Genomic DNA, 12,405 nt, shown 5'->3' with positions numbered 1-12,405 from the left:
ATCAAGAACGCTAACGTTAAGGCAGCAGCAAGGTATTTAATTTTGGAAAAACTTCTTCGACGAACTGCTGTGGACAACATACCCAAGGTGAAAAACTTAGAATAATAACGCATAGAAACCTAGTCCGCGCACGCTAAGTGAGGCAAATTGAGCGCTCCCAAAGGGCGTACATGAGCGGGTGGGCCGTCAGTGCTCAAGGTCAACTTGCACCGCGAACAGCTCAAGAATTTTAGCTAAAAATGACGAAATGTGCGGTAAATAAGTGTAAAAATACGTCAGACAAACATAAAATAGATACTAACATCACATTCCACAAGGAAGTAACGCGTTTCAACTTGTATTTTTATATAAATATTCACTAAGACTGAACATTAACCAACTACTAAAACTAGCCTACATGAATTTGATTTTTGCCTCACTTATGACAGTTTGTTTGATATGAAACTATCATTCTATGCGTTATTATCCTAAGGTGAAAAAAAAAAACAATCATGGACAAAAGCATAATATTATTAGAGCATATAAAATCACTCGAAACTGACACTGGCCCAAGCCTAGTGGCCGCCATTAAGGAAACAATAATAACATTAATCGTTACGGTGTCGTATTTCATCATGATAATGCCAATCACACACATATTTACAGAACCGTCGAAAACTATTGCAGTTAGGTTGGGATATGTTACGTCATCCACCGTATCAGCCCGACATAACTCCTGGAGATTTCACTTATTTCGGAGTTTGTAATAATTTTGATAACGAGAAGTTAAATTGTAGTTTCAAGAAGTGGTCATTCGTAGAAGTGGTTATTTGAAGATGTTGTCATTTCTCATTGTAGTCCTAAACCGCCGAAAGGGATGAGATCATCAAACGACACTTAGAATAGTAGATCAATATAGCCATACATAATTGATTCAAATTTTTTTACGTATTTCATTTATCCTTTGAAATCGCACGAAGTTTTTGGCCATCGCAATACAGCATGAACTTGACGAGCATTCGAGTTCGTAGCAATATCCCACCCTATTGAGACTAGGGCTTTCAGTTACGCCGCATTTCCGTGTCTCGGGGAAAAAATCGAGACTCGGTGTGGTCTCAAAAATCCCGAAAAAAAACGAGACTTTGTAGGCCATTTTAAAAGTACATTTCCATACTTACAGGGATGAAAAATATATGCCACGCCAATTTCACGCCGTTCACGCCGCCGACGATTTTACGAGTCATAATTAGGTCTAATTAATCTAGTGCAGGGTTGTGATCCCTAAAAGTGGTATCATCCAGCATGCCGATTTGCCAATGCGAAATGCCAACTTTATATTAAATTGGAGTTTTACTTAAAAATAATCATTTTCATTTAGCCAATGTAACATTTCATTAAAAAAAATCGAAATCAGGAAGTCGTCGTCAACGAATTTTACAACCACAGACCAACGTCAATTTCTAGAACTCATAAAGTAAAGATTAATAATATTTTTCGTCACACTTATATGCTAAGAGTAAAACGGTCGTTTAGAAGGTCCAGGTATCTTGGGGTACTAACTGTATGATACTCACAGCAGTTAGTATCGATCCTCCATCCCGCAAGATCGACATTCTTGTCCCCAGCCAAGCACTCAGCCACCAGTCGATCAAGAACCAGACATTTACATTCGGCCAGAGACTTTTTGGTTCCATTGGTGACCAATTCGGAACACTCGAAGACTTTCTCCGCACAGATGTTGCGCCAGTTTTTGAGGTCTAGTACTTTCGCGCATCGCGTGAATGGTTCTTTGCTGCGGAAGAACAGATTTTGTAAGTGTGCTTATATCTAAAGTTGTCTACAAAGAACTCTCAAAGGAAATCTGTTTCAATCATAATATATAATGCTACTAGTAAAATTTATTTTCATTAAATATCATCATTTTTTTACGAAACCAAGAGACGCGGGACGAATAAGTTGTGTGGTAAGCGATACTCCAGTTCATAGCAGATGCAGTGCCATTCAGAGCTTTAAACTGCAAAGATCTGAGGGGCACTGCCACTTCTCCCGTCAGTCTTAGACCTAACCGGAAAACCGTAATACAGTAAGGCCACAAACTGGACGACAGCGGGCCTAAAGTGGCATGTTCTCGACGCCAGCAACCAAATCGCGTAGTTTACGACTGTAAAGTGACGTAACGAGACTGTGAGCGCGATGTCGATATTGTTACGTGACCTTATAGTACCCAATTATTTTATTCAGTATGAGTTATTTTGGGCGCCGGAAGACGTGAACCCGTACTACAAACAAAGAAAGCAAAAAGGCGAGTTTCGACGAAATTACGATGACTAAAGACAAAATCCGTACAAGTTCTATGACAGACGTTAGGATGATCGTGGAAACGTTTCACTATATTTTTGCAAATATCAAGCCAGAATTAACGAATAGTATCTCTATTCTTCTCTTTATAGTGATGAATAATGCATCTATTTGTATGGTCCATATTTGTTGTTCCTGGTGGTCTTTCTAAAACTCCTGAAATTATTTCCCTCAACGATATCTCTTAATTTGATTGATCGAAAAACAGGTATGGGTAAGCAACAAGACGACACTATATTCGAACGCGCATTCACCGCTTGTGTACCGCCGCCCGTGCCGCTGCCGTCGAGAACAGCATATATGCAAAAAATTTAGGCATTTTGATCAAGCCGCGCAAGACGCCACCCGCATCGCAGTTACCTTAGACGGAAATATTAAATATTCGATTCCCGCGCTGGGAGAAATATTTGTGTGGCCTACATCTATTTCTCCCGTGAATTTAGATGTAATTATTGGTATGTGTGTGTCCATGGCACCCACAACACAGGGTTTCCTTAGTGCGGGGCTATGAGTGTAAACGTTATTACCATGTTATTGTTATTACCATTGAGTATAATTTTGAAGGAATAAATGTACAGAAACTTACGTGATGACGTCGCAAAGTTCCCAGACTTTTGGCTTATCACGTGGCGGTGGTGGAGCACAAGCGTTGGGAGACATGCCAGGCTTGGCCCAACCCTGTGCAAACTCGTCCAGTGTGGGGACCAGGCGCCCGTCGGGCAAACGGCGGTCGTTCGCCGGATTGCCGTCGAACGCGCCACATATGCCGTCAACGGCACCCACGTAGTTTTTACTTATCTGCACGAAAATATCACGGATGTTAATTCCTGCATAAAGATACTCTTCGTGGCTGGTAAACTACGGTAGCGCGATTGGTTGAGATCGCTTTACTTCTAGGAAACGAGCCTTTATTATAATGATTATCCCTAATTACAGGTTTCTTGTTTAAGCCAGAGCTCCGTCACTCGCTGAGAGTATCGGCGACAGTGCAAGCGCTCAGACAAGTCTTTTATTTACATTACAATCCTTGTATAACCCTAAAATTCGGTTCCGCACGACTGCACACGGCGGGCGATGTTATTTTCACCTCTCTGAGCGCGTACTCTGGCTCCTTTTTCCTCGTAGTGAGCGCCTGGTGTCATTAGCTAGATTGTAGGCTATTATATTTCGATTTTTAACCGATTTTTAAAAAAGGAGATTCTCAATTCCGATCTCAACGCGATAACAAATTTGTGAACCGATTTTGATGATTCTTTTTTTGTTGGAAAGAGGGTATCTCAGTAGTGGTTCCGTGTAAACTTGAAAAAAATATTCCAACTTAAGGGTGGCAACCTCGGGGATGAATGACTTTTGAGGTCGGTTTTTTTAGTATTCTGTACCGAGATTATGTATGGTAGTGATGTATCTGTTACGTAGTAACTATTAAGTAATCTGTGCCACGATGTGTTACCACCTTACCAAAAAAAATGCTTCGACTTCAGTTTCAAGTGTGGATACAGTGGGTGTGTTTCGTAGAAAAACAGTTGTGGCACAAGTAATCGAGATGAAAGAGGGCAGACAGTATGTCTTAAATCTATCATCTTCCGCTTGGGAGTCAACACGTAAACACAAAGCGTGTAACCGTTCGAAATATCGGGAAAATAAAAATAACGCATACCGTGGTAAGAAACCTATAATGAGTGATAATCACTTATTGAATAAACCTAGACTTCTGTCCACTTGCAACTAAACTTAAGTACATGTACGTCCAACCAATACGTATAACTAATGCTTAAATTGATAAGATTATCTTAACACAATGTCTTAAGAGTGTTTTTTACATATCGAGTTCTTAGGCTTTCGCGATTATTACACGTAGGAAATGAAACTATTTTTCCGTATTTAAATCGCGTATACAGGGTTAAAGGTTAAGTCGACCTGAATCCTTTAAGGGGTAACAGTTTGCATCTTTTCTGACTAATTTCACTATGAAACACCATACCCCAAACTGAACCATTCTCATGTTATAGGACTTTGAAGTTTTTTTTTAAAAGTCCAATTTTTTTCCTAATGTCCCATTTTTTGTGTCTTGTGCTTGTTATCATTTTGTTTTTGGTATTTTTGTGTAGTAGATTAATAGATTTATTACTCAAAATACCAAATTTGCAAGTAATTGTACCAACTGCGCCGTAGTAGACGATTTATTATTTAAAAAATTAATTAATTGCTATTTTTTACAAGTACAAGACTCAAAAAATGGGACATTAGGAAAAAAATTGGACTTTTAAAAAAAAAAACTTCAAAGTCCTATAACATGAGAACGGTTCAGTTTGGGGTATGGTGTTTCATAGTGAAATTAGTCAGAAATGATGCAAACTGTTACCCCTTAAAGGATTCAGGTCGACTTAACCTTTAACCCTGTATATGTTTTTTCAAACAAACCGACGTTTTGTTTTTTACATTGCAAGTCCTGGTTTAAAACATATATTTACATAATTGCCTTAATTACGGTGGTAAAGCTTTTTATTTAGGCCTAAATGCGTTAACATTTGACATATCGTCGCTTTACTTTCTCAAACTCGTATCTTAAAGGACAAACTTACTGAAATGCAAAAAATGGATTGTATATACTTTTGCAGGCTGATTTCACGTCACATTTCCTTCATATTCACACACTGGCTTTTACTTATTCTTAAAGTAATGCATTCAAATTAACACCCTCGATAAGAAATTTAAAATAAATCATTGACTTACAAATAAATGGACGACGGGTCTAATACAAAAACCACGAAAAAAATGTCCCAAGTCAACCTATTCGAAATTTAAATTGTAATGTCATCGCAGTATCGCGCTGTCAGTAGGACAAATGAAGACTAAAGCGGAGTGTCGCGCTCTGTATACGATTTTAGCGCCTTACAAGTGCGGACACTTTTTAGCGCGGACCCGACGTCCATATAATTGTAAGTCAATGAAATAAATAGACAGTTTTGTCATCTCTCGAATAATCACTCTTTATAATATACGAGTTTGAGAAAGTTTAGGCATCGATATTAATAAATATAAAATATTGCAATATAAAATACTATTGCAGTATTTTGTGATAAAGCGTACAGTCAAGAGCACATCAAGTTTGACACTTTGGACTGTTCTCATTGCAAGCGGCATAGAGTTAAATTTAAACCTTTAGTCAAACTTGGCGTGCTCTTGACCCTGTACAAACGAAATTCTTACCCCTATCTTAACATCGCCATCATCAGTGTAGAAAACAACGAAATTATGTTTTCTAGATTTAATGGCTAGCCCATTGCCGATCTTGACGACATCGAACATGTTCTTTTGGAAACAGATCATGCTCATTTGATCAATGTTGTACAGGTAGCCGTTGTACATTATTGACAGGTTTGGTTTCACTATTATGAGTTCTGTGTCTTGCATTAAAATGAGTTCGTTGTGGCATCCGTTTGGTGTGCAGATTTTGTGGACTGTTGGAAGCAGTAATACACGTTAAACATTAAGGCGAGTCACTGGAGGAGACGCGGGAAAAACTAATGCCTACAACGTAAAGTATCGTATGTCGATATTGCCAAGTTTACAGGGGAGCGTTTTAAATTCTCTGAAATGTGCATAACACGTGACTAAAGCTCGTTGCTCACATAGAGTATTATAAAATCCTAGATATCGGTTAGATAAACAACCACAACCTATTTTTTACCAAAGCAGATATGGGTCAACAAGCGGATGAACTAAAGTGAGACTGGGCGGGTCGGGTACCAGTATAAACTTATAAAACAAATTGTGGTTGTTCATCTAACCGACATCTAGGATTTTACAATACTCTTTGTGAGTAACGAGCTTTGACGAATAAAACTGAGAAATGCTAAAGTCACATGTTATGCTCAATTCAGTGAATTCAAAACTGTAAAATGCTCCCATGTAAATTTGGCAATTTCGCCATACGATACTTTACGTAGGAAGGGTCGTAATAAATAAATATTAGACAACATCAAATACGTTACTCTGATCCCAAAGTAGTTAAATCACTCGTGTTATGGAATTCGAAAACAACGACGGTACCACAAACACCCAGACCCGAGACAATATAGAAAAGTTAGTTTTCTACACTGACCCGGCCGGGGATATAAAATACGATACATCTAAGCATATTGCCTAAAGAATGTGCTAAGGTGTTCCATGGTAAGATGTACTTTACATGACCACATAAAATTCTGAAAACAGGCTAAAGTAAGTAAGTTTAAAACGGATTATTTAAGAATGAAATATCCAACTTTACAAGAGCTGTCGTAGCAGTTCCTGCTTGGTCAACTTAAGGTCATGTCGCGCAACGCCATAAATTGCGGCAATATATGGCCAAAATTTGAACATTGTGAATCCACCTTTACTCTATTGAGACCCAACTGCCATTGCAATTTGATTTGAGCAGAATAACAAATATTGTTATAATTTGCAATATGATCTCAGTGGATACTCAAGGGAATTACAATGACCAGTGGCTTTAGAAAGAAAATTAACAAAATTGGGGCCTTGAAAAACATTGATACGATGACAGCAACTTTTCATGTGATACTGTATATTTAACAGAAATATTAAAAGTATGATGAGAAAATCTATGCGTCGTGAGTGACCACCAGATATCCGAGTAACTCATTCTTCTAACAAATTAATAATAAATGTTTAATTACTTACGGAAAATGCTCCACGCGTTGAACCGGTTTTCCCTGGCCAACATATGGAAGCAGAGGTCCAACTTGTACCCGGATCCGTCAAATGAATTTATTGTCCTGCCTGTCACGTTGCAGTACGCGATTTGTTCCGATGGTGGGACGCACAAGTACCTACACACAAAGGTAATTATAAAATGTCAGTAAACAATCGAAGTCGCGACTTCGGGACTTTTTCCAATCGGACCAGTTAAACGAGCTATTAGGATAGTTTAATAAGGGCAAGTAGGGCAACTTCAGCCTGTTCGGCGCGTAAATGCCTACACTTCGTTAGGGTTGTTTATTTTATGATAACAAATAACGGGACGAACAAGTCGTGCGCCTGGTGGTAAGCAACATGCCTGTCTATAACAGTGGCAGTGCCACTCAGAGCCTTAAATCACAAAGATCTGAGGGGCTTTGCAATTGCGCCAACCACCCTGAGACATAAGTTGTTGACAAGTCCCATGTGCCTGTAATCACAATTCACCAGCATTCAACCTTATAACGCTGCAATATGGTCGCTCCTTTTTGGAGAACTAAGTAAACATCTTGAATTCCTTGTTGTTCAGCTATAGACAGCTAGATGGCAGCACATTGATTGAAATTTCAATATAAAATCAAAACGACGTAACTTGCAATAACAGGTATTGTACTTTCAACGATATGCCAACAGGGAAAGTTTGAAATTAAATTAACAGTCCAGAATTTGTTATTTCTTTTTCATTTAGAAACTACGACCAATCACTAGAGTTTCAAATTATCGATGTCAGTTTTAGCCAGAGCGTTTCTGATAGTAATCGAGGTTAAAACATTTCCATTGTTTTTTTTTTTTTCGTGAACGAACTCGTTCAACTTTATCTGATCTTTGGCGGTGATTTTGTTTTTCAAGTTCAGAAGGAGTCGTTTTGAGTCAACGTGGCTGTTTATCTAGTTATACTCACTGCGGACATTCTCCAATAGCGACAGGCGTGGTGTCAGGCTTCAGCGTGTAGTACGGCGGACAGGCCGGCGGGCGGCAAGGTGTTGGCGGTTTGTACGGTGAGGGTGGCGGGGGCACGCACTTGAACTTACGGCACTGCGGCTCGGTTGAACTGATTGTGTTTGTCAGAGTTGGCTTAACCACTGTGAACGCTTGGTTTGTCGATGGCGTTGGGGTCACTGTTCCTAAAATAATTATTATTTTAATTAGCATTATAATAATGATGCACTATAGTCTGTCTTTTTTTAAGACGGAGTCGAAGAGGAGGGGACGAGCACTTTTTTTACTGACCACAGTTAACTTCAATTGTCAATTTTTGTAAGTTCATACATACATACACTGTATTTAGAACTATGGTTATGAAAAATACAAAGTGGAGCCATATTTTAAAGTTTTTCATTTTAATTCAATATAGATAATCAAATCCGGCTACTTTTGTTAAAAAGTACATATATGAATAAAAATTGATTTCGATATTAGTAGGCCAACTGTCAAAATAAGAATAAAGGCGGCGTTAACGCAACTAGTAATCACTAGGACGTCGTAACATTCACAGTTTAGTTATTTTTAGCAAAATTTTTATATTCTTTTACAATCTATCGATAAAACTATAGACATCAATTACATAACTATCTATGTGAGCGTTTTCATTACCGTCAGGCTATGGGTGACCGCCTGCGTTCTGGCATCAATTTGTCTCTCGTCATTCCACAACACAGTTCTCAAAAATATTCGAACTCGTTCACAGTAAACGCTGCCCGTACGTGTAGTCTCTTGAAGTTTTGGGATTATTCAGACTCCACAATTTATTTACATTTGATATATTTATTTATAGTTTTATTTTATGCATTAATTTTATTATAGATTTTGTATGTATTAGGGGTTAAAGTATGAAATTGCCGTTTTATTGCAATAGGTTCTTTGAATTTTCATAGAATCTTCATGGTTTGAGGTTTTCGAATGAAACTTTTTTCAAATGGTTTCTGTGATTTTTTTTTTTAAATTTGTAACATTTGAATATCGACTTTCAATTGTTTTTGTTATTCAATTTAGACAAGAAAGATGGATACTGCGAAATTTCGAGTGATTTTTGAATACGAGTTCCGACGCGGAACTAACGCGGCAGAAACAGCCCGCAATATCAATGCTGCGTTTGGAGAGGGGTCTACTAATGAACGCACCGTGCGATTTTGGTTTAAACGCTTTCGTGATGGAAATTTCGACTTAAAGAACGAGCCACGAGGAAGACCGCCCACACAGGTGAATAACGATGAATTAAGAGAGATAGTGGAAGCCGATCCTAGTCAAACTACCCAGGAATTAGCGGCATGGTTTAACGTTACCTTACCCACAATATTGACTCACTTGCGTCAAATCAATAAAATAAAAAAATACGAAAAATGGGTGCCTCATGATTTGACTGATCAGCAGAAAGAAACGCGTGTTGAAACTTGTGTTGCCTTGTTGAACCGGTACAGAAATGAAGGAATATTGGATCGAATTGTAACATGTGATGAAAAGTGGATTCTTTATGATAACCGGAAAAGAAAAATGCAATGGCTGACCCCAGGTCAAATGCCACAACAGTGTCCTAAAGCAAAACTTACTAATAAAAAGGTAATGGTAACTGTTTGGTGGTCTCAGCATGGTGTTATTCACTATAGTTTTCTCCGATCTGGTCAAGCAATAACGGCAGATGTCTATTGTGCCGAACTCCGAACCATGTTGACAAAACTAGCAGTAAAACAGCCCCGACTCATGAATCGATCTTCACCATTATTGCTCCACGACAACGCGAGACCTCACACAGCACGAGAAACCATTTTGACCCTTCAGGAACTGCAGTTAGAAACCATTCGTCATCCTCCGTATTCACCAGACCTTGCTCCAACGGACTACCATTTTTTTCGTGATTTGGACAATTATCTACGTGACAAGAAGTTTTCTTCCCAGGAGGCAGTACAAAATGCTTTCACACAGTTTGTGCAGTCTAGATCGTCGGAGTTCTATCGCAAAGGCATTAATAACCTTCCCATTAGATGGCAGCAATGTATAGATAATAATGGCAACTATTTTGATTAAATAAATTTGTTAAAAATTTAAAAAATAAACAATTTAGATTTTCAGTACAAATCGGCAATTTCATACTTTAACCCCTATTATTAATGTATCAACATTACGTAATATATATGTATTCGTAGTACATTTGATATAATAAATTTATCTGTGTGTATTTATTGAGTATAGTATATTCCATTTCTTTATTTGTCTACTTTTATTGCCACCCTGAAAACTAAATTTCCTCTCAGATTTTCAAAGGTTAGTTGGAAGAAATCTCTATATGGGATAAGGTCGTCTTTGTACACAAATATTTAATTTGTTTCTGGAAATTTGTAATTTACTTTGTGGTACAATTAAGTGTTTAAATAAATAAATAATTATTTAAAATTTTATGAAAACTGGCAACCCTACAAATGATATTAAACTCCGTCCTCAAAAAGACAGACTATAGAAATATTTGCACCAATAACGAACGACAAATAGATAGGTACCACAAACTATTTTCAATATTTTGTTTGAAAATTTTATAAAAACACACTTTAAATAGCACAAAGGAAAAATATTATAAAAGCCCATCAAGTATATGAATAGTAAGTGGCAGTAAAATCCCTGCCAGCAGACTTGTTCCCTGAACGTTATAACTTGGGCCTGTTTAAGGCGAAAGTAAGCGACACGCCTATTCGTAACAGTTGCAGTATCACTCAAAACTTTAAATCGCAAAGATCTGAGGGGCACTACCACTGCACACGTCACCTTGAAACATAAGTAGACAAATCCCATATGCATGTAATTTCACCAAGAGTCTTACCCTTCAAAACCGGAACGCAGTAATGCTCACATTAATGCTTGGCGGCAGAAATACGTAAGGTATTAGTACTTCCCTGAACGAACGCTTTCATACGGAGCTCTACTGCTACTAGAGTGGAGAGCTAAACTGTTATATCTTACCATATCCAGAACCACCTTTAGAGCCACTGTATCCCCCTTTAGAGTATACGCTCTTTGTGTAAACGCTTTTCGTTCCCGTGTAGCCGCCGTTTCGGGGTCCGTAACGCGAGTAGGAGTAGCGAGGGCGTGGTGGAGGTAGCTCGTTCCCGGATATAGATGTAGCAGAGTTAGTGTATACCAGTAAGTAGCCAGGTGCACATTCTTCTTTTGGACATTCGCTTGCTGGAGACAAAAGAAAATTATGAAATAAACGTATAATTGTAAGTCAATGATAAACGTATAAAGACAAATCGACCCCTCCTACGAAAAGGATCGTATGTCGAAATTGCCAAGTTTACAGGGGAGCGTTTTAAAGTTCTGAAATGTGGTCAAAACGTGACCGAAACAGGCCACTGCCGGAGGACCCAAAAATTGATATGAAATTTATATCGTTGGTATAATGAAGTCACGTGTGATCGTCATTGATCGGAATTAAGGCAGTTAATTTAAATAAAAATAAATAAAGACTTTATTCTTCAACTATGTGAAATTTTATAATTCTCCTAGTTAAGCATAAAAATGTTATTGAGTAATTTCGATCGTCGAATTTTCAAATCTCTCTCCTCTGAAGTTGTCATTTTGCAAATGTGACCTTATCCGACAAAGGGTGAGAATGAAATGGTTAAAATTATTATTCATTTCTTAACCAATTTTAATTACTAATCAAGGATCTTATATTTACAAATTTAAAAAATAATACAAAGACATGCAATATAGAGAAATTCGTAAAGTCTGCTGGTACGTTCCGCAGCTCAGTTGGGAGAGCGTCAGCTACGTTATGGCCAGGTTGCTGGTTCGAGATCAGCCGGATAGAAAGATATTTTCTTTGCGTTCGATCCTTATACTTTTTTAGATATTCGTAGCCCCGCAGTAGGGAACCCCTGTATCGCGGGTGCCATGGACACACACGCACGCTCGCACGTACGCACGCACGCACACACACACGCAGACAACCATAAGTTACACCCAAACTCTAATAATAAATGTAGACCATACAAATATTTCTACCGGCCCGGGAATCGAACCCGAGGCCTCTGCATGGCTATCCAGCATGGTAACTGATGGGCCACAGAGGCAGTTGTCATATCCGTATTTATTAATAATTATCATAACAAACTAGTGGAGTAATATCACAAAAATAATTTTTTAATACAGTTGCTCAAAACGTTTTATGTTTCGTACTACAAATTGTGCCGAAAGTTGGATTTTTCGCACTAGTGCTTTTTACTTATCCAATTTTTTTAAATTTACTGTTGTTTCAAGTTTTGAACATAGAACTAAAGAGGTTGTACATTTATTTAATATTTACGTCCTTTGTGACGTAAGTCATTCGTCATTAAA

General features: G+C 38.1%; 1 protein-coding gene across 1 annotated transcript in view; it reads right to left on the bottom strand.

Annotated features, from left to right (window-relative positions):
- The window catches only part of LOC113237618 (hemocytin), a 175,900-nt gene that overhangs the window by 80,555 nt on the left and 82,940 nt on the right, over positions 1 to 12,405 (bottom strand). Inside the window, exons 46-51 of the mRNA XM_026474216.1 lie at positions 11,026 to 11,247; positions 7,979 to 8,201; positions 7,021 to 7,169; positions 5,548 to 5,798; positions 2,924 to 3,135; positions 1,554 to 1,771 (exon numbers count right to left, since the gene is read on the bottom strand). Coding sequence (XP_026330001.1) covers positions 1,554 to 1,771; positions 2,924 to 3,135; positions 5,548 to 5,798; positions 7,021 to 7,169; positions 7,979 to 8,201; positions 11,026 to 11,247 — 1,275 coding nt within the window. The remainder of the gene's footprint in view (positions 1 to 1,553; positions 1,772 to 2,923; positions 3,136 to 5,547; positions 5,799 to 7,020; positions 7,170 to 7,978; positions 8,202 to 11,025; positions 11,248 to 12,405) is intronic.

This window comes from Hyposmocoma kahamanoa, unplaced genomic scaffold (assembly GCF_003589595.1).
Source record: "Hyposmocoma kahamanoa isolate Upper Pololo Valley unplaced genomic scaffold, ASM358959v1 93, whole genome shotgun sequence".
NCBI classification, from domain to species: Eukaryota; Metazoa; Arthropoda; class Insecta; order Lepidoptera; family Cosmopterigidae; genus Hyposmocoma; species Hyposmocoma kahamanoa.
This window is presented reverse-complemented; position numbering and strand designations above follow the sequence as displayed.